Source organism: Portunus trituberculatus, chromosome 41 (assembly GCF_017591435.1).
Source record: "Portunus trituberculatus isolate SZX2019 chromosome 41, ASM1759143v1, whole genome shotgun sequence".
In the NCBI taxonomy this organism is placed as follows: domain Eukaryota; kingdom Metazoa; phylum Arthropoda; class Malacostraca; order Decapoda; family Portunidae; genus Portunus; species Portunus trituberculatus.
In genome coordinates, this window is record NC_059295.1 from 12766240 (window position 1) to 12790385 (window position 24146).

The 24146-nt window shown below is 37.4% G+C and overlaps 1 protein-coding gene across 9 annotated transcripts in view; it reads left to right on the forward strand.

Annotated features, from left to right (window-relative positions):
• Positions 1-24146, forward strand: part of LOC123516512 (tetratricopeptide repeat protein 14-like) — a 102939-nt gene that overhangs the window by 71431 nt on the left and 7362 nt on the right. For 8 of the 9 annotated variants that reach the window (XM_045275925.1, XM_045275920.1, XM_045275921.1 and 5 more), the window contains 4 exons: positions 2630-2706; positions 2789-3071; positions 4383-4478; positions 6710-6751. In XM_045275925.1, the coding sequence (XP_045131860.1) occupies positions 2630-2706; positions 2789-3071; positions 4383-4478; positions 6710-6751 (498 nt within the window). The remainder of the gene's footprint in view (positions 1-2629; positions 2707-2788; positions 3072-4382; positions 4479-6709; positions 6752-24146) is intronic. The other variant, XM_045275923.1, reaches the window with a different exon arrangement.

Consider the following 24146-nt stretch of genomic DNA (forward strand, 5'->3'; position numbering starts at 1 on the left):
TCTCTCTCTCTCTCTCTCTCTCTCTCTCTCTCTCTCTCTCTCTCTCTCTCTCTCTCTCTCTCTCTCTCTCTCTCTCTCTCTCTCTCTCTCTCTAATTTCTGTGGGTTTATTTCATAATGTACATACCTAGTATGAAAAATCACTTACTATTATCATTCTTTTTTTCTGTTTTGGAGAGAGAGAGAGAGAGAGAGAGAGAGAGAGAGAGAGAGAGAGTTGCCTTTGAGTCAGGTATCCCCCCACCACCTGGATGCATTGCTGGGTCTGTTTTCTATTGCCCGGAGTGAAGAGATTATATAGAAAAGAGGGACTGTGTTATTGTTCAACTATCCTTGTAGGATTGGGAGCATCTGCGTGTGGAGATAATTTTGTTTTACAACTGGAAATCCATTATGAACAAGTTTCATACAGTGACTGCTAGGCTCTCACACATTTTCTCAACAAGTATGGCCAGCACTTGTTCAGTTCATGTCGATATTTTATTGTGCAAGCATTACTATTTTTTTTTTTTTGTGTGTGTGTTTTTCTTTTAGTTTTGTGCATTTGTTGTGCTATTATTTTATAAAAATTATTGTGTTATCATGGGTCCTAAGATTCTCCTTCCAAATAATTAAAATCCTCCTCCTTCTCCTCCTCCTCTTCCTCTTCCTCTTCCTCTTCCTCTTCCTCTTCCTCCTCCTCCTCCTCCTCCTCCTCCTCCTCCTCCTCCTCCTCCTCCTCCTCCTCCTCCTCCTCCTCCTCCTCCTCCTCCTCCTCTTCCTCTTAACCAAGCAGCCTAGTAAGGACCCCAGGGTCTGTTGTTGCTTGGTCTTTCCTTTGTATATTCCTTTGTATATTCCTCCTCTTCCTCTTCCTCTTCCTCTTCTTCTTCCTTCTCCTCCTCCTCCTCCTCCTCCTCCTCCTCCTCCTCCTCCTCCTCCTCCTCCTCCTCCTCCTCCTCCTCCTCCTCCTCCATTGTTTTCCTCACTCACAAATCATCTCATCTTTAAGTTGATTATGTTAATATAACCAGTTCATATTATTTCTTTTACACTATCTTTGTATTATTTTTGTTTTATTATTGTCTTTAGTCTTGTAATTGCATATTTTGTCTTATTTATTTATGAATGAATTAATGAATGAATTTATTTATTTATTTTGTAGGGTGTTTTGGGACTTGGAATGAATAGATTATATTTCAATTGGGAAAATTGATTGACAAAATAAGCAAATTGTAAAACAAGGTTGGTCATGGAACAAATTAAACTCATAATGTGAGGTTCCACTGTACTTCAAAATAAGTAAGCACTGAATATTGGAAGATGCTTGTGATAGACTTATTACAGACAACTTATGATAGATATTGTAAGTTATGATGCACATCTGTCTTAGCAATGACATTTTTCATATCTTTCTGAAAATACCAGCCCAATCCCTTGTACCTCAACTATTGATAGGACAAGGTCTGTTGTGTTATTATATTGTGGAATATCTCTCTCTCTCTCTCTCTCTCTCTCTCTCTCTCTCTCTCTCTCTCTCTCTCTCTCTCTCTCTCTCTCTCTCTCTCTCTCTCTCTCTCTCTCATTGGTAGGAAAATATTTTTGTGACAGTTGCAACCTAACGAGTTATGTGCAACCAGAAAAGTTTCTCCATCACAGCTCAAACACCCACTATAGTCTGAATTACCATAGTAATGAGACTTTAATATAACTAAGGATGAAGTGGCCCAGAATTATTTCAAACTTATGCATAGTCTGCTAGAGATTGCAATGTGAGTTGCCAGTAGGTGAACATAGATAGTTTGCATGGAATTATCCATCATGATTTACCGGAATGATGATAACAGTAAAAAGAATTCTGTGAAGTACTTTAGATATACAAGATCAGGAATTGACCAGAAATGTAGAGTTTAGAAATTTTATGATAATTTCATTGTGTTTTAGATTATATTGTGACTGTCATCAAAAGTCAATTAAGCAGTTATTTTCAAATTTTTAGTGATGCATGGGTGCCATGTGCCATCAAGCTCTCTCTCTCTCTCTCTCTCTCTCTCTCTCTCTCTCTCTCTCTCTCTCTCTCTCTCTCTCTCTCTCTCTCTCTCTCTCTCTCTCTCTCTCTCTCTCTCTCTCTCTCAATAACTAATAGATTTCCTATTACTTAATATTAAGTTTTTGGTAATTTTTTGGTATATCAGTTATTCTTTCATTTTGCTTCTATCCTTTTTCCCATCTCAATGGAGTTAGACGAGTGATGATTCTTCTCCATTCTTTTCTGTCTTGTACAAGTTTTTCATTTACTCCCAGCAGTTCCAGGTCCTGCTGGATGCAATACCTCCATGTCTTCTTAGGTCTTCCAACTGGTCTCCTTCCACCAACCTCCATATTTTCCACTACTTTTGCTGTACTGTTTTCTCCTGACCTTACATTCCCAAACTAGCAACATCTTCCCTATCTGAGTTTCACTTCCAACTCCTTGACGCTATACCTCTCTGCCACCGCCTCACCATCAAATTGAAGATTTTACTACATTATTTAATAACTGAGCAGTACCTTCTAAGTTTTGAGTTAGTTAATTGCATTTTTTACTGTCAGGCGTTGATATTGTGTAATATTGATGTGTTTTTACTTGTACTAATTCATCTCTTGCTCAGATCTGTTGAAAAAAAGGATCGTTCTAAGAAGAAACATAGCCGAGGGAGAGAATCCAGAAGTCGAAAAAAATACAAAGGTAAGAGTGAATGGCTTTTATCTTGCACTTAAAAATGTTTACAATTTAATTTTGTATTTTAAGGATTTGTTTCTAATTATAGATTCACATAAAAAGAGGAATCACTCCAGCAGTGTTAGTAGAAGCAGCAGTTACAGTAGCAGGAGTAGCAGCTCCAGCAGCAGCAACAGCAGCAGCAGCAGTACTAGTAGCAGTAGCAGTCATGGCTCTAATGGAAGTCCAGTGGATACTAAGAAAAAGAAGCATAGAAAGCATAAGAAGCAAAAGAAACCAAATAAGAAGGAGAAAAAAAAGCCTGAAAAGCACATAAAAAAAGATACTGTGAAAGAAAAACCCAAAAGTAATGTACCACCTGCCTCATCAGTGTAAGTATTGGAAAGGTATCTTATGTGTTATTGTGATATTTGTTGTAAATGATGAAAAACTGTTGGGTCATTGTTTTTGCTTTATCCAAAATATGCAACATACAGACCTCACTAATGAGAAATTTTGATGTTTTCACTATTTGATTTTTATATTTTTGGCAAGTATATAATATACATATAAAGAATGACCTAGCAATGCCATTCATATTCCTTCCTGCTGTCATTTATATTTTATGCACATATATATATATATATATATATATATATATATATATATATATATATATATATATATATATATATATATATATATATATATATATATATATATATATATATATATATATATATATATATATATATATATATATATGATTTATTATATCTCTGTAAAGGTAAGTTTCTTGACACATTTTCATTTAGATTCATGATAATATCCATATATTTTAAGATAGTAATCCAGTTGTGCACAGTCTAATAATAGGTCAATTCCTTTCAGCACTAGAATATGGAATTGAGATTCTAACCAGAATACATAAGGAAGAGCAACTACATAACTATGCCATCTTAATGGATGGAGGTCCTTGTAAAATATTATCATTTACTAAGGACAGGTTGGGCATCTACCTCAACTGCTAATTGGATATATGAAGTTGCTGAACATATTCTTAATATATGTTAACTACCATAATGTGAAAACTATATGTAAATCCTGTGTGAATTTGAATTCCTTCACAGCATCCTGGTGAGGTTATCCTTCAAATGCATATAGAGAAAATTACATGTTATTCCAGTTCTAATGTGTGATGTTAAAAATGCTTTACATGACTTATTTTTATTGTTAGTAGAATTTTTGATTACTTGTTTCTTTATATTGTATTTAGCTCTTTCATCTTTTGTGTGGAGGTCCACACATCTGTAGCTGTGTTTCCATTGTTGCTTTTCAACTCTTTTCCATGCCAACTGTTTTCTATGAAACCAAAATAAAAATATCTTCAATGTAAAACTATGTTCTATAGTAATGAGTGTCAGTAAGAGGTTTCTGCAAAACCAGAGATGCTGAGGAAGGTATGTTATTGATGGTATGTTAAGAAATATATAATTGCCTTTTCTTGAACATTCAAAAATATTTCCTTTAGCAGTGAATTTCTGTCACATTTCATTCCTTCTTCTGCTGTTATGATTATGGAAAGTTGTTCAGTCTTTTTAGGACATCTTTCCATTGACTTTGATATTGGTTATGAGATTCCTGAATTGATTTGTCTGTCTTTTGTTCTTATTGTAATTTTGAAATGAAAAATCATTTTACAGAGATGATGATCCTATCCCAGGTCTGGAAAGTTTAAATGAAAAGCTTACAGCTTATTACAAGAAAGTAGAAGAGAGTCAAAGGGAACAGCCTGTTAGGTAAGTCCTCTTAGGAAACCATTGTTATTTGTTGAAATATTAAAGATTTTCTATATGATCCACTATATATATATATATGTGTGTGTGTGTGTGTGTACAGGCAACCCCCGATTAACGAATGTTCACACAACGAAATTTCGCTAGAACGAACATTTCCTTTTACTACCATCTGCTCGTATAACAAACACCAAATTTGCTTTAACAAAATTTTGTCCAGGTGATTTTTTCCAAGTTTGAAAGGCCCGCTGTATCACACAAGCTGACAGGCTTTTGAATGCACTAGTACCTCTCACGGACAAAACGCACACCACTCACTCCCCTACCCTTTCCCACTTTTAGTTCAAAACAATAACAGCGTCAGCAGGAGCTCGTCTTCCCTCGCTCAACATGCCACCAAAATGCCCTGCAACCAGCCCTGCAATGTTGCCTAGCATGGCTAAGAAGACCAGGAAGTCTCTTACTCACGAATTGAAGCTGGATATTATTCACAGACACGAGAGAGGCGAGAAAACTAATAGCATTGCTTCCCACCATGGCTTGACTCCATCTGTACTATTTTCAAGTCAGCAGACTTTATTAAGAAGGCTGGTGTGACCATATCTTCCTTGCAAGCTAAAAGAGCCACCTAAACTCATGACTCTGCAATGGATAAAATGGAAAGCCTTGTGGAAATGTACATAAGTTTTGTATGCGGTACAATGATGCGCCCATTGTTTACATTCCACAGGTTGCCAGCTAGCGTCTTTCCTGCTTCACTCTCCCTCCCTTCATAAATTTAAGATCATCAACATTATAAAGTTACATACATACATTAGTGTACATTATAATGACTTAGTCTTAAATTAAACTGCGTAAATGTTTAACTTCATAATTTTTACTTTCTTTAAACCTTTTACTGTACTATGATGCACTCTCGCTTTGTTTACTCTCAATGGAAGTTCAAGTCAGGGGTCAAACTTGTTATAATTGGTTTGCTTAACGAAAATTCACGCCATGAATGTTTTTTTAGGGACATAACCTGTTCGTTAAACAGGGGTTTATTATGTAAGAGTGGAAAACTGACCAAGGGCAACAAATATTATTAAACCAAAAAGGCACACTTGGATGCCAGTTTGTGTACTTGATATTGAGACTCTTTAGTATGAATTACCAAGTGACCAAGGTTTGTTCACTATCATCACAGTGATGTTTCCTGTTGAAAGTACCAAAAACAGCATTAGTTTTTTCTAACTGTTTCATAATAAGGACATTTCTCTTATTGCTATGGACGGTAATTTTCTCCAGTAATGAATGTGATAACTTTTGTTTTTTCAAAAATCATGCTGTAATTGGTTTTATTTCTTCTTTAGAAAGAAGAGGCCAGAAGAAAAAGAGGTTCTAGCAAAAGAAAGGTAGGTGCTTTTTTGTTCTATAAGTCCATAAACTGCCTATCAAAGAAAAGAAAGAGGACAGTAAGTGGAAATGTGCACATGCTATGATACATAAGTAAAAGTAGTTGGAAAATTCTATAGTAGAGGTGGATCTACAAGATAGGCAAGTAGTAATAATGGAGCTATTTTAGTGAAGTATGGTCCAAAAACTGATAGGATTATAGTGTCACATCTATTCCAGTTTAGAGAGATATGCGTGAGGAATAATTCTTGAATCAGCAAGAGTAGAGTTTTTATCAAAGGAGCAAAGAATTCAGCTTTGGACTAAGGTACATTTGTGGATCAGAATTTTGCAAGTGAAATAATAATAAATGATTACTTAGAAAAGATGAAAAATTTAATACAGCAAAGTGTATGTTAGCAAAACTGAAGGGACTATTAGAAGAGAAGGCCACTTGGAAAATAGAAGAGGAAGAAGGAAAGACCACATGTGTGAAAGAGGTGTTAAAAGGAGCCAAGCATTTGAATAAATAATAGATGAATGTTTGGATGGAAAGATAGAGGTTCTTCTGATTACCTCACACCCTTTGGAGATAATTCCTAAAGAGAGTAAAACATAAAAGAGAAATAGATAGGTAACTAGGTAGTTTAAATTCTGAATGATTTTCCCCTAATTTTGAATATCATTGAAACCTTTGTTTTCACTTTTATTTTAATATGCAATGACAACTTAAGTTATGGATTGCTGCTGTATTTGACTTTATTCTTTTTGGGATTCTATCATAATTTTTTTTTTTTTTTTTTTTTTATAGTAAATTTTAGTTTTAAAATATCCTAAAATAAATTTTCTTTTCATTTTAGAGAGAAAAAGTCAAAAGAGAAGGAAGCTCTAGCAAAAGAAAGGTAAGGACTGTCCCATCCCTTTAACCTCTTTACAATGGGTAACAGAAAACAACTCATGGCATCATATCCAGGCTAGGTGGGGATGGGAAGATACCTGACTCAGGCAGCTAGCGGCGCTCTCTCTCTCTCTCTCTCTCTCTCTCTCTCTCTCTCTCTCTCTCTCTCTCTCTCTCTCTCTCTCTCTCTCTCTCTCTCTCTCTCTCTCAACAAAAATGATGATGGCAAGTGATTTTTCATAATAGGTACATAAAATAAACAAACACTAAGATTTTAAAGAAATAATAATTATTGTGTCTTCTCAAGGTCATTTTCTAAGGATGAGAAATGAGAGAAAATTATTTTTATGGAAAACTAATCTATTGGCACCACAAGAAAAAAAAATTAAATTATTTCCTGACTGGTACATCAGTACTTATCTTGATATAAGAGAGTCATACACCTTTGTATAATGATGGAAGTCAAGCATACCATCATATCATATACAACCCACAGTCTGAGAGATCTCATACAGTATCTGGGAAAGAAAACACACCATGCTAGAATATGCAGCTGTGGTGTGTGCTCCGAGCTCAAGAAAAGATTTAAGAAGATTAGGATGGATACAGAAGATTGTTACAAAAGATGGTGCTGGAACTAAAGGACCTAACATATGAAGAACGGCTGAAGGAAATGGGACTGCCATCCATACAAAATAGAAAAGAACAAGGATATCTAATAACAATGTACAAGATAGTCAATGGCATTGAAATGATAGACAAGGAAGACCTGGTGCTGGTGACAGAAGAACCTGGAAGGACAAGAGGACATGTAAATAAGATTAGAAAGAAGCAGTGTGTGAAGGATATTGGAAAATACAGTTTTCCACGAGAACGGTGGAAAGTGGAATGTATTTAGTAATGAAGTTGTTACAGCACATAATGTGCATAACTTTAAAGAAAAATTGGATAAATGGAGACATGGAGACAGGACACTATGAGCCCCACTCGAACCCAGTACAATATAATTAGGTAAATACAACTATCAAAAGAAACAGGACTGCCGAGTTTGCAGGCTAGAAGAGAAAGAGGAGATCTAATAAGGATTCACGTAATAGTTAACTGCATTGAGAAGATAGACAAGAAAGATCTGCTGTTTCTGAAAGAAGACAAGAGAACACTCATAGATCAGGAAGAGTCAGTGTATAAGGGACATTAAGAAGAATAGTTTTCAACATAGAACTGTGGATATTTAGAATGGACTTGAGTGAGAAGGATCTTACAGCAGCCAATGCACAAATCTTTCAAGAAAAGTTGGATAAATATAAATATGGACACAGGACATTATGATCCCTGCTCAAATCCCATAAAGTACAACTAGATAAACACGCACACACACCAGAGGCGGCGAGGCAAATGGGCAAGCCTCTTAATGTGTAGCCCCTGTTCACCTAGCAGTAAATAGGTATGGGATGTAACTCGAGGGGTTGTGGCCTCGCTTTCCCGGTGTGTGGAGTGTGTTGTGGTCTCAGTCCTACCCAAAGATCGGTCTATGAGCTCTGAGCTCACTCCATAATGGGGAAGACTGGCTGGGTGACCAGCAGGCGACCGAGGTGAATTACACACACACACACACACACACACACACACACACACACACACACACACACACACACACACACACACACACACACACACACACACACATACACACAGAATTTTCAGAGACATATAATTTGTTAAGGAATATTGGATTAGCATTTCACTACATGGACAAAGAAATGATAAAGAAATTGATAAGTACTATAATAAGACCCAGATTGAAATATGCAGGAGTAGTGTGGACCCCCCATAAAAAGAAACACATAAGGAACTCGGAGAGACTACAAAAAATGGCTACAAGAATGGTTCCAGAATTTGAAGGGATGACATATGAGGAGAGACTAAAGGCTATAGATCTACCAACCCTGGAACAGAGAAGGGAGAGAGGGGATCTGATACAAGTTTATAAATTGATCAATAGAATGGACCAAGTGGATAATGAGAAACTGATCGCGAGAGAAGAATATGACATTCGAAGCACAAGATCGCATAGTAAAAAGTTGAGAAAGGGAAGATGTCTGAGAGATGTTAAAGAATATAGTTTCCCACAAAGATGTGGTGAGACGTGGAACAGTTTGAGTGAAGAAGTAGTGTCAGCAACGAGTGTGCATAGTTTTAAAGAAAAATTGGATAAGTGTAGATATGGAGACAGGGCCACACGAGTATAAAGCCCTGTAAAACTACAACTAGGTAAATACACACACACACACACACACACACACACACACACACACACACACACACACACACACACACACACACAAATAGGTAAATACACACTCGCCGTTGCTGAGAGAGGACGGCTCGTCTCCGGCTGCGGATGGGAAGAAGTGAAAATACCTATGGTGTTACAGGGCCTGGGTACCTCTAAGTTAGTGTCCTGTTGATGTCCTACTGTCGCATAGTGTTGAAAGTGAGGGATATGGAGAGTGGTCCCTGAGATGAGAGTGTGGGCGGGGATTGTTTTGGCCGTAATCAGCTGACATTACATTAACAAACATGGCGGCTACCCCTAGACAACGTAAGGATTTTGAAGGTTTTGTAACTACTCCAAGAGGACTGAAGAAATTAGATATGGATGCAAGAATCCAGGCATTGGAAAGTAAGTTCCTAAACATTTTGTCCATAGAAGAAAAACTGGATAGAGTTATAGCCGAGAATGATTCGTTCAAAAAAGATATCTATTTGTTAATGGTAGTGAATAAAGAGCTATTGAAGGAAAAAGTAGAGATGGAGAAAGAAAACCAACAACTAAGGAAACAATGTGAAGAGATGAAGGCTAAATTCCTAGAAATGGAGATGAAAATATCCGAAGGGGACTTGAGGAAGGAGGAATGCCTTAATCTAATTGATGCCAGGATGAAAGAAGTGAACCATGAACATCAGGAGGTACAAAGGTCCTTTAGGGAGATAGTGAAAAAGCAGGAAGAGGAAAATAAAGTGATTACACTGAGTGAAATGGTAAAGTCACTACAGGAAAATGAGTATGTGGTGAGAGATATTGCTGAAAAGAAAAAATCAGTGATCATAACAGGATTGACGGAGGAAACTACCAGAAACTGGCAGGATAGGAGGGATAAGGAAAATGACAGGATTAAGTCTTTACTGAAGTAAGATCTCTGTGGAGGAAGAGGACCTATATGCTGAGGTAGAAGAAAGTGTGAGATTGGGAGCTTTTGAGGAAGGCAAGAATAGACCATTAAAGTTGAAATTAAAGTCTCAGGTGGCAGCTGAGGCCTTGTTGAGGAGGGCTTGGAAACTTATGGACTCTGAGGAAACCAAAACAATTTATATAACAAGAAATATGTCACAGGATGAGGGAATGAAAATGAAAGAGCTTGTAACTGAAGTGAAAGAGAGGAATGATGAAAGAACAGAGGAGAAAAAGACCAAGTTTTTTTTGGAGGATGAGAAATGGGAGGCTAAAGAAGTGGTGGATAAAACAGGCGGAATAGACATTACATGGAAGAAAGAGCCTAGGAATGGAATACAAGTGACTTACATGAATATAGATGGATTTCTGTCTAAGGGGCTAGAATGTATGGATTACCTAAGAAATAACGAACCGGACATAATGTGTGTAGTGGAAACAAAGCTAAGGCCCAAAATAAAGCTAGACTGGTTTGTTGTAAAACACTACAAAGTACAGGCAACCCCCGTTTAACGAAGGGGTTACATTCCTAAAAAACTTAAAGCGAAACTTGTTAAGCGAACCGATTATAACAAGTTTAACCCCTAATTTGAACTTCCATTGAGAGTAAGCAAAGTGAGAGTGCATCATAGTACAGTGAAAGGTTTAATGAAAGTAAAAATTATGAAGTTAAATATTTAGGTAGTTTAATTTAAGTCATTATAATGTACACTAATGTATGTATGTACGTAACTTTATAATGTTGATGATCTTAACTTTATGAAGGAGGAGAGTGAAACGGAAATACACTAACCGGCAACCTGTGGAATGTAAACAAAGTGCGCATCATGGTACTGCATACAAAACTTATGTACCACATTTCCACAAGGCTTTCCATTGTATCCATTGTAGAGTCACGAGTTCTGGTGGTTCTTTCAGCTTGCAAGGAAGATGAGGTCTCACTGGCCTTCTTAATAGAGTCTCTTGACTTGAAAATAGTAGACAGTAGATGGAGTCAAGCCATGGTGAGAAGCAATGTTATTAGTTTTCTGGCCTCTCTTGTCTGTGAATAATACCCAGCTTCACTTCCAGAGTAAGACACTTCCTGGTCTTCTTAGGAACGTTAGGCCACATTGTAGGGCGTCTTGGTGGTAAGTTGAACTAAGGAAGATGAGCTGCTGGTGACGCTGTTATGTTTTGACTGGGCAGTGAGTGGTGCGTGTGATCTTGATCTTGATCTTGATGCTACAGGTGACACAGAATTTCTTCTGAGTCAGGCCTTTGTATTGGCAGAGCCTGTGTTGTCCATGAGAGGCTTGATCTTGATCTTTATTCTATAGGTGTCTCAGGATTCCTCCTGAGGCAGGCCTTAGTACCAGCAGCTCCTGATGTATTCAAAAGCCTGTCAGCTTGCATGATACAGTGGGCTTTCAAATTTGGAAAAAAAATACCTGGATAAAATTTCGTTAAAGCGATTTTGGTGTTCGTTAAACGAGCAGATGGTAGTAAAATGAAACCTTCGTTATAGCGAAATTTTGTTGTGTGAACCTTCCTTAAAGGGGGTTGCCTGTATGGAAAAATGATAGAAAAAATAAAGGTGGTGGGGGTATAATGGTTCTTACTAAGGAAGATCTGATAGTGAAGGAGGTGAACTATAGTAAGGGAAATGAGGAAGTGATAAGTATGCTTATAACAGATGGCAAGAGGGACATTAATATTATAACATTATACATACCACCCAGAACCAGTGCTTGGGAATATGAACAGTACCAAATGGTGATGAGAAATACTCTAGACAGAATGAAGCAAGAACTCATCAGAAAGGATAGAGTGATGGTAGTCGGAGACTTTAATTGTAAAGAAATAGTGTGGGAAGACTACAAAGTGGTGAACGGTGGTAAGTGGGCAGAGGAATTGTTAAAGGTAGCAACAAATAACTTGATGAGACAGTGGGTGAGATCACCAACAAGGTGCAGGGGACAAGATGTTGCAGCAAGGTTGGATTTGGTATTTACCAGGGACATCTCTCTAAAAGAGGAAATTGAACATAAATGTCCCTTGGGGAGAAGCGATCATGACGTCCTAAGCTTTGAGCTGGATACGGAATTAAGCACGAATAAGATTGTGGAATGCAGGGAGGAAAAATTGAATTATACTAGGGCAAATTATAACCATATAAGGGAGTTCTTTAATGAAATTGACTGGTCCGTGGTATACCAGGAAAGGGATATGCAATTGAAATACAATAAATTTATGGATTTGTATAACTCTGCTGTGAAAAGGTTTGTGCCATATTATAGAAAGAGGACTTTAAGGTGGTAATTCGATGACTCGATATCAATATCGGTTTTTTGGCTCTTCCATTGCTATTTTTTCACCAAATTCAATAATATTTATACACAAGGTGTACGTTTATGGTGTACGTCTTCAGTGTTAATTTGGTACACAAATGTGGCATAGTTTTTTTGCAATAAATATTTTTTTGGCGATAAGAAAATAATTCAAAATACCATTATAAAATCAAAACTAATAACAGTGTGGCAATTTCCTCTTAACCACATATAATATACATAACAACAAATAAATGTTAGCATCGGCATACACATAACCTATGTTATAACAATTTTATTACACAAATTGTTACCTTTTTTTTTCATCAAAATTTGAGTTTATAAGCCTGTTGTAAATTTATTTGAGTGAGTTCATGCATTATCATGCTGGCATTTGTTAAGATGAGGTTGTTGATCATTTTGCTGCAAAATTTTTGAAATTGACCAATTACTGAAAAAGTTATTCAACAGTATATGCTGAAAAACTGAAAGTCAGAAAACGATTTTCTGTGAACATCTTCAAAACCCCACATAACTGCTTCCTCACTGGGAACGGTTTCCTAGCAGGTGGGCTTTAAGATAGAGGTACCCTAAAAGTATCCTTTAGCCCATAAATTGTGAAAAGCCCACATGGTATAAAAAAAAATAATAACTCACTCCAATATGTACCAAACTCAGATATGTACTTACATAATCCCTTGACAACTGCTTGGAGGCTGGTAGTGGCTGTTTAGATAGTTTCAGGCCATGTTACATCATGGCCTTACAGTGGCATTGTCACAATTTGGGAACCCAACAGTGTAAAATACGATCAACAGGTAGGCTACAGAGGACTCCCTAAGGCTGTATCGATTGGTACTGAGGAGAGGCGTCTTCCTCACCCTCACTGCCTGATACTAAACTATGACATCATGCAAAAATAAATAAAACAGCTCAAAAAAAAAAAATAAATACAAGCAAAACAAAGACTAGAAGAAAAAGGCGTATGCGCTTGGGTATTGAAAGGGCCGGTTTAAAGCCATTACCAGGTAAGCAGTGTTATGTGCCTGGAACTTGCCATGGCTTTCTCCAGAGACGAAAAGTACCAAGTTTCCAATTTTTCAATTTTTGACCAAATTAATTTATTTTAAATAATAAACAGTGGTTTAATAGAAACTGTGAAGAAGCAAAAAAGAACAAAGAAAAGGCATGGAAGAAACTTAAGAAAAACAGTGATGTATTATCAAGAGAAGTTTACAAAACAGCAAGGAATAGATATGTTGAAGTAAGGAGAACAGCACAGAAGGAATATGAACAGAGGGTAGTGGAAAACTGTGATGTGACCAAGAAATGTTTTACAAATTCATAAATGGAAAACTAAATATAAGGGAGGAAATAGTAAAGGTAAAAAATGGGGAAGAAGTATATGAAGATGCTGGAGATATAGCTGAAATTTTGAACGACAACTTTTGCAAAGTGTTTACAAAGGAGGAGCATTTTATGGGAGGAAGGCCTACGGAAATAAGGCAAATGCAGGACATCATGGTTACTAAGGAAGATGTAAGGAAAATTATAAGCAATCTGGATATTAATAAATCAATGGGGCCAGATGGCATATCTGGGAGGTTGCTAAATGAATGTAAGGATCAATTGTTGAACCCCGTATTTGATATTGTGGAAACCTCCATACGAACAGGATTAGTCCCAAAAGAGTGGAAAAGAGCTGACATTGTGCCTATATATAAGAATGGTAGTAGGATGGAACCACTAAATTAAAGACCAGTATCGTTAACTAGTATATTGTGCAAGGTATTTGAAGAAGTAATTAAAGCTAAGTGGACTGAGTATCTAGAAAGTGAAAACATTCTGAGTGAAAGACAGTTTGGTTTCAGAAAACGAAGATCGTGCATATCCAATTTATTATGTTTTTATTCAACAGTGACTGACATACTACAACATAGAGAGGGATGGGTGGATGCTATCAACCTGGACTTGAGAAAGGCCTTTGATAAAGTACCACACAATAGACTGATGTGGAAACTAAAGATTGGAGGAGTAAATGATAAACTAGCAAAATGTATGGAAAATTACTTAGTGGGAAGAGAAATGAGAACAGTGGTGAGAGGAAGGAAGTCCGAGTGGAAGAAGGTAACCAGTGGAGTTCCACAAGGGTCAGTGCTTGGTCCCATCATGTTTTTGATTTATGTTAATGATATGCCAGTAGGAATTGACAGTTACATGAACATGTTTGTGGATGATACTAAAATTATGAGGAGAGTAAAGAATGTGGAAGATTGTAACAAGTTACAGGAAGATCTTGATAAAATATATGAGTGGAGTAAGGAGTGGCAGATGGAATTTAATATAGACAAGACCCATGTTATGAAAATGGGAAGAAGTAGATACAGACCAAACAGGGATTACAGGCTGTGTGATGAGAAAATTAAAGAGACCAATGAGGAAAAAAGACTTAGGAGTAACCGTGCAAAACACTTTGTCACCGGAGAAACACATTAACAAGATTTTTTGGAAAACATATAACATGCTTCAAAATATTGGCCTTGCATTCCACTACCTAGATGAAGGAATGATGAAGAAGATATTATGTACCTTAATAAGACCCCAGTTAGAATATGCAGCTTGTGTCTGGTCACCGCATATGAAGAAAAATGTGAAGAAGGTAGAAAGGGTACAGAGGCTGGCAACAAGGATGGTACCAGGACTCAGGGAGTTAGACTATGAGGAAAGACTGAGGAAGCTGGGGCTGACCACACTAGAAGAGAGAAGAACAAGAGGAGACATGATAACTATGTATAAATTGGTGAACAAGATTGACATACTGGACAGAGAGTTGATAAAGGTGACCACAAGTAATCATCTCCAAGGACATGTAAAAAAGCTAATAAAAGACATCTGTCTAAATGACGTGAGAAAATACAGTTTCCCACATCGTAGCATTGATAAGTGGAATAAACTGAGCAGTGATGTCGTTGACGTGGTGTGTCAATCAGATGAAAGAGAGATATGACAGGAATGGACAAGGAGACAGGACACAGAGAGCTTAGCTCGGGCCCTGTAATACACAAATAGGTAAATACACACAGTGGTAAACGGTGGAGAGTGGGCAGAGGAATTGTTAAACGTAGCAACAAATAACTTGATGACACAGTGGGTGAGATCACCAACAAGGTGCAAGGGACAAGATGTTGCAGCAAGGTTGGATTTGGTATTTACCAGGGGCATCTCCCTAAAAGAAGAAATTGAGCGTGAATGTCCCTTGGGGAAAAGCGACCATGATGTCTTAAACTTTAATCTGGATACGGAAATAAGTACAGATAGGATTGTGGAACACAGGGAGGAAAAATTAAATTATACTAGAGCAAATTATAACCATATGAGGGAGTTCTTTAATGAAATTGACTGGACTGTGGTATACCAAGGAGATATGCAATTGAAATACGTTAAATTTATGGATTTATATAACTCTGCTGTGAAGAGGTTTGTGCCATATCACAGAAAGAAGACTTTAAATAATAAACAGTGGTTTAATAGAAACTGTGAAGAAGCAAAAAAGAACAAAGAAAAGGCATGGAAGAAACTTAAGAAAAACAGTGATGTATTATCAAGAGAAGTTTACAAAACAGCAAGGAATAGATATGTTGAAATAAGGAGAACAGCACAAAAGGAATATGAACAGAAAGTGGTGGAAAACTGTGATAGTGACCCTAAAATGTTTTACAAATTCATAAATGGAAAACCAAATAAAAGGGAGGCAATAGAAAAGGTAAAAAATGGGGAAAAAGTATATGAGGATGCTAGAGATATAGCTGAAATTTTGAACAACAACTTTTGCAAAGTGTTTACAAAGGAGGAGTATTTTATAGGAGAAGGGTCAACGGAGATAAAGCAAATGCAGGACATCATGGTTACTAAAGAAGATGTAAGGAAAATTATAAACAATTTGGATATTAATAAATCAATGGGGCCTGATGGCATATCTGGAAGGTTGCTAAAAGAATGTAAGGATAAATTGTTGAACCCTATATTTGATATTGTGGAAACCTTCATACAAACAGGAATAGTCCCAAAAGAGTGGAAAAGAGCTGACATTGTGCCTATATATAAAAATGGTAGTAGAATGGAACCATTAAATTACAGACCAGTATCGTTGACTAGTACAGGCAACCCCCGTTTAACGAAGGGGTTACGTTCCTAAAAACACTTGTTAAGCGAAACTTGAAGAAAGGTTATAACAAGTTTAACCCCTGATTTGAACTTCCATTCAGAGTAAACAAAGCGAGAGTGCATCATAGTACAGTAAAAGGTTTAATGAAAGTAAAAATTATGAAGTTAAACATTTAGGTAGTTTAATTTAAGTCATTATAATGTACACTAATGTATGTATGACGAACTTTATAATGTTGATGATCTTGACTTTATGAAGGGAGGGAGAGTGAAATGGGAAAGACACTAAGCAACCTGTGGAATGTAAACAAAGTGATCATGGTAAAGATACAAAACTTATGTACCACATTTCCACAAGGCTTTCCATTTTATCTATTGTAGAGTCACGAGTTCTGGTGGTTCTTTAGCTTGCAAGGAAGATGAGGTCTCACTAGTTCTTAATAGAGTCTCTTGACTTGAAAATAGTAGACAGTAGATGGAGTCAAGCCATGGTGGGAAGCAATGTTATTAGTTTTCTGGCCTTTCTCTTGTCTGTGAATAATAAGCTTCACTGAGAGTAAGACACTGGTGGTCTTAACGGAACGTTAGGCCACATTGTAGGGCGTCTTGATGGTAAGTTGAATTAAGGAAGATGAGCTGCTGGCGATGCTGTTATGTTTTGACTGGGCAGTGAGTGGTGCGTGTGATCTTGATCTTGATCTTGATGCTACAGGTGACACAGAATTTCTTCTGAGTCAGGCCTTTGTATCAGCAGAGCCTGTGTTGTCCACGAGAGGCTTGATCTTGATCTTTATTCTACAGGTGTCTCAGGATTTCTCCTGAGGCAGGCCTTAGTACCAGCAGCTCCTGATGTATTCAAAAGTCTGTCAGCTTGCATGATACGGTGGGGCTTTCAAATTTCGAAAAAAAATTACCTGGATAAAACTTCGTTAAAGCGAGTTTGGTGTTCGTTAAATGAGCAGATGGTAGTAAAATGAAACCTTCGAGATAGCGAAATTTAGTGTGAACCTTAAAAACGGGAGTTTCCTGTATATTGTGCAAGGTATGGGAAGAAGTAATTAAAGCTAAGTGGAGTGAGTATCTAGAAAGTGAAAACATTCTGAGTGAAATGCAGTTTGGTTTCAGAAAAGGAAGATCGTATCGAATTTATTATGTTTTTATTCAAGAGTGACTGACATACTACAACATAGAGAGGGATGGGTGGATGCTATCTATCTGGACTTGAGAAACGCCTTTGATAAAGTGCCACACAATAGACTGATGTGGAAACTAAAGAAAATTGGAGGAGTAAATGATAAACTAGCAAAATGGATTGAAAATTACTTAATGGGAAGAAAAATGTGAACAGTGGTGAAGGTAAGGAAGTCCGAGTGGAAGAAGGTAACCAGTGGAGTTCCACAAGGGTCAGTGCTTGGTCCCATCATGTTTTTTATTTATGTTAATGATATGCCAGTAGGAATTGACAGTTACATGAATATGTTTGCGGATGATACCAAAATTATGCGGAGAGTAAAGAATGTGGAAGATTGTAACAAGCTACAGGGAAGATCTTGACAAAATATATGAGTGGAGTAAAGAGTGGCAGATGGAATTCAATATAAACAAGAGCCATGTTATGAAAATGGGAAGAAGTAGATACAGACCAAACAGGGATTACAGGCTGGCTGGTGAGAAGATTGAAGAGACCAATGAGGAGAAAGATTTAGGAGTAACCGTGCAAAACACTCTGTCACCGGAGAAACACATTAACAAGATATTTTGGAAAACATATGACATGCTTCAAAATATTGGCCTTGCATTCCACTACCTAGATGAAGGAACGATGAAGAAGATATTATGCACCTTAATAAGACTCCAGTTAGAATATGCAGCTTGTGGTGGTCAGACATGAAGAAAAATGTGAAGAAGGTGGAAAGGGTACAGAGGCTGGCAACAAGGATGGTACCAGGACTCAGGGAGTTAGACTATGAGGAAAGACTGAGGAAGCTGGGGGTGACCACACTAGAAGAGAGAAGAACAAGAGGAGACATGATAACTATGTATAAATTGGTGAACAAGATTGACATACTGGACAGAGAATTGATAAAGATGACCGCAAGTAATTACCTCCGAGAACATGGAAAAAAACTAATAAAGGACATCTGTCTAAATGACGTGAGAAAGTACAGTTTCCCGCATCGTAGTATTGATAAGTGGAATAAACTGAGCAGTGATGTCATTGACGCGGTGTGTGTCAATCAGATGAAAGAGAGATATTACGGGAGTGGAGACAGGACACAGAGAGCTTAGTTCGGGCCCTGTAATACACAAATAGGTAAATACACACACGGAAGGAAGGAAGAACCTTTAAATTACAGACCGGTATCACTAACTAGTGTAATATGCAAGATGTGTGAAAGAATAATAAAGAAACAATGGATCGAATTCCTTGAAGACAACAAATTGATATCAAATAGCCAATTTGTTTTTAGAAAAAGATGGTCTTGTGTAACTAATTTATTTAGTTTCTATTCTAGAATAGTTGATAGAGTACAAGAGAGAAAGGGATGGGTTGACTACTTATTTGAATTTAAAAAAAGGCATTTGTCAAAGTGCCACATGCAAAATTATTATGGAAGTTAGAGGAGAAGGGTGGCTTAAAAGGAAGCACATTGAGATGGATGGAAAATTACTTGAGGGGGAGAGAAATAAGGACGGTAGTTAAAGATATGAAGTCCAAGTGGAGAGCAGTAGAAAACAGAGTGCCACAGGGGTCAGTATTGGCACCAATACTTTTCCTCATTTATATTAACGACATGCCAGAAGGAGTGAACAACTACATAAATCTGTTTGCAGATGATACGAAACTGTGCAGAGTTATAAAGCAAAAGGAGGATTGTGAAATACTGCAAGACCTAAATAAGATCTGGGAATGGAGTAAGAAGTGGGAAATGGAATTCAATGTGAACAAAAGCCATGTCATGGAAATGGGAAAGAGTGAACGACGACCTGTGGGAATCTATAAGATGGGAGATGGAGTAAAACTGGAGAAAGTTAAAAAGGAAAAGGGCTTAGGAGTGACAATGGAAGAAAACAATTAACCAGTAAGCCATATTGATAGAATTTTTAAAGAAACATATAATTTGCTAAGGAATATTGGAGTAGCATTTCACTACATGGACAAAGAAATGATGAAGAAATTGATAAGTACTATAATAAGACCCAGATTGGAATATGCAGGAGTAGTGTGGACCCCTCATAAAAAGAAACACATAAGGAAATTGGAAAGGCTACAAAAAATGGCTACAAGAATGGTTCCAGAATTTGAAGGGATGACATATGAGGAGAGACTAAAGGCTATGGATCTACCAGACCTGGAACAAAGAAGGGAGAGAGGAAACCTGATACAAGTTTATAAATTGATCAACGGAATGGACCAAGTGGATAATGAGAAACTGATCCTGAGAGAAGAATATGACATCCAAGCACAAGATCGCATAGTAAAAAGCTGAGAAAAGGAAGATGTCTGAGAGATATTAAAAAATATAATTTCCCACAGAGATGTATTGAGACGTGGAACAGTTTAAATGAAGAAGTAGTGTCTGCAACGAGTGTGCATACTTTTAAAGTAAGATTGGATAAGTGTAGATATGGAGACGGGGCCACACGAGCATAAAGCCCAGGCCCTGTAAAACTACAACTAGGTAAATACAACTAGGTAAATACACACACACACACACACACACACACACACACACACACACACACACACACACACACACACACACACACACACACAAGCAAAAAAGGCAAAGGATAAAGCGTGGAAGAAACTTTTAAAGCAGGGAAATGACTATAATAGTCAGCAGTACAAAGATACTAGAAATGATTATATTAGAGTAAGGAGAGAGGAAGAAAGAAAGTTTGAGAAAGATGTAGTGGATAAAAGCAAGGACGTACCCAAACTTTTCTACAAGTTTATAAATGGTAAAACAAAGAATAAGGAAACAATTGAAAAAATAATTAAAGAAGGAAAGACATACCAAACAGAGAAAGAAATGTGTGAAATAATGAATGAAAGCTTCAAAATGATATTCACTGAAGATGATGGTTTCACAGAACCTAATAGTACATTGAATTGCCAAGGATTACAGGAGATTGCAGTGCACAAAGAGGATATTGAAAGATTACTGGACAGGTTGGAAGTCAGAAAAGCAATGGGGCCAGATGATGTATCAGTCTGGGTGTTAAAAGAATCTAAAGAGCAAGTACTGGAGCCAATTTGGGATATAATTAAAAGTTCAATAAATGAAGGGAAAGTTCCACAAGAGTGGAAGAGAGCCAATGTAATACCGATATCTAAAGGAGGAAAGGCAACTGAACCACTAAACTACACACCAGTCTCACTTACAAGTGTCGTAGGGAAGTTATGTGAAATGATTATCAAAGAAAAGTGGGTTAAATTTCTAGAAGAGGCAAGTCATATCGAACAGACAATTTGGATTCAGGACAGGGCGGTCATGTGTATCAAATTTAATAAGCTTCTACTCCAGAGTTATTGCAGGACTTGAAAACAGAGATGGATGGGTAGATACAGTATACCTGGACATTAAAAAGGCATTTGATAAAGTCCCTCACGGAAGACTTCTTTGGAAACCAGAGAACATAGGAGGACTACGTGGAACCTTGCTCGAATGGACAAGAGATTATTAGAAGGATAGGGAAATGAGAACTGTGATCAGAGATACATACTCATCTTGGAGTAAAGTAACTAGCGAAGTGCCACAAGGGTCAGTGTTAGCCCCCATTATGTTTCAAGTTTATGTAAATGACATTCACATTGGGATAAACAGCTATATGAATTTATTCGCTGATGATGCAAAGTTGCTAAAAGTTATCAAAACCAGAGAGGTCTGTCTACTGTTACAGGAAGATTTAATCAAGATCTATGAATGGAGCAAGAAGTGGAAATTGGAGTTTAATGCCAAGAAATGTCACATAATGAAACTAGGAAAGAGTAAGAGAACACCAGTATAGAACTATTTAATGGACGAGAGCAAATAACGAAGACAAAAGAGGAAAAAGATCTTGGAGTGATCGTACAAGAAAATCTGAGCCCTGATAAACACATAAACAAGATATTTGGACTATCATATAAAATGTTGACTAATAAAAAAGTGGCATTTCATAACATGGATAAAGATATGATGAAAAAAATCATCACAAGCATGATATGCTTAAGGCTAGAATATGCAGCAGTGGTATGATCTCCGAGCTCTAAAAAAGATATAAGAAAACTGGAAAGGATACAGAAGATTGCTACAGAGATGGTGCGGGAATTAAAGGACCTCACATATGAAGAACGACTGAAGGAAATGGGACTGCCAACCATACAGAATAGAAGAGAACGTGGGGACCTAATAACAATGTATAAGATAGTAAATGATATTGAAAAAATATTGAAAAAATAGACAAAGAAGACCTGGTGCTGTTGGCAGAAGATGAAGGACAAGAGGACATGAAAAGAAGATCATGATGAGGCAGTGTGTGAAAGATTTTGGAAAATACAGTTTTCCACACAACGGTGGAAAAATGGAATGCATTGGATAAGGAAATTGTCGCAGCACATAGTGTGCATAACTTTAAAAAAAAAACTAGATAAATGGAGATATGGAGGCAGGACACTATGAGCCCCACTCAAACACTATACAATACAACTAGGTAAATACACACACACACCGCATAGTGTAGTGGTTAGCACGCTTGACTCACAATCGAGAGGGCCGGGTTCGAGTCCCGGAAAGCGGCGGGGAAAATGGGCAAGCCTCTTAATGTGTAGCCCCTATTTACCTAGCAGTAAATAGGTACAGGATGTAACTCGAGGGTTTGTGACCTCGCTTTCCTGGTGTGTGGAGTGTGTTGTGGTCTCAGTCCTACCCGAAGATCGGTCTATGAGCTCTGAGCTTGTTCCGTAATGGGGAAGATTGGTTGGGTGACCAGCAGGAGACCGAGGTGAATTACACACACACACACACACACACACACACACACACACACACACACACACACACACACACACACACACACACACACACACACACACACACACACACACACACACACACACACACACACACACACACACACACACAATAATAAAGAAACAATGGATCGAGTTCCTTGAAGACAACAAATTATTATCAAATAGCCAATTTGGTTTTAGAAAAGGGCAGTTGTGTGTAACAAATTTACTGAGTTTCTACTCTAGAATAGTTGACAGAGTACAAGATAGAGAGGGATGGGTTGATTGTATTTATTTGGATTTAAAAAAAGCATTTGATAAAGTGCCACATGCAAGGTTACTGTGGAAGTTAGAGAAGAAGGGTGGCTTAAAAGGAAGCACATTGAAATGGATGGAAAATTGCTTGAGGGGGAAAGAAATAAGGACGGTAGTCAAAGATATGAAGTCCAAGTGGAGAGCAGTAGAAAGCAGAGTGCCGCAGGGGTCAGTACTTGCGCCAATACTTTTCCTCATATATATAAACGACATGCAAGAAGAAGTGAACAGCTACATAAAAATGTTTGTAGACGATACGAAACTGTGCAGAGTTATAAAGCAAAAAGAGGATTGTGAAATACTGCAGGAAGACTTAAATAAAATCTGGGAATGAAGTAAAAAGTGGGAGATGGAATTCAATGTGGAGAAAAGCCATGTCATGGAAATGGGAAAGAGTGAAAAATGACCAGTGGGAATCTACAAGATGGGAGATGGAGTAGAACTGGAGAAAGTAAAAAAGGAAAAGGATTTCGGGGTGACGATGGAAGAAAACAATCCACCGGTAAGCCATATAGATAAAATCTTCAGAGGGACATATAATTTGCTAAGGAATATTGAATTAGCATTTCACTAGATGGACAAAGAAATTATGAAGAAATTGATAAGTACTATAATAAGACACAGATTGGAATATACAGGGGTAGTTTGGACACCCCTTAAAAAGAAACACATAAAGAAGCTGGAAAGATAACAGAAAATGGCTACAAGAATGGTTCCAGAATTTGAAGGGATGGCATATGAGGAGAGACTAAAGGCTATGGATCTACCAACTCTGGAACAGAGAAGGGAGAGAGGGGATCTGATACAAGTTTATAAATTGATCAACGGAATGGACCAAGTGAATAATGAGAAACTGCTCCTGAGAGAGTAAGGAGAGAGGAAGAAAGAAACTTTGAGAAGGATGTGGTGAGTAAAAGCAAAGATGAACCCAAGCTTTTCTACAAATTCATAAATGGAAAACAAGGAAACAATAGAAAAAATAATTAAAGGAGGGAGGACATACCAATCAGAGAAGGAAATGTGTGAAATGATGAATTAGAGTTTCAAAACAGTGTTCACTGTAGAAGATTATATAGAACCAAATAGGACATTGCATTGCCAAGGATTACAGAAAATCACTGTGCACAAAGAAGATAGTAGAAGATTATTGGATAATTTGGACGTCAGAAAAGCAATGGGGCCGCATGGTGTATCAGGCTGGATGGTAAAACAATGTAAAGAGCAACTATTGGATCTACTTTGGGAAATAATTACAGGTTCACTATGTGAAGGAGAAGTTCCACCAGTATGGAAGGAACTAACATAATACTGATATTTAAAGAGGGAAAGACAACTGAGCCGTTAAATTACAGACCAATGTCACTTACAAGCATTATGG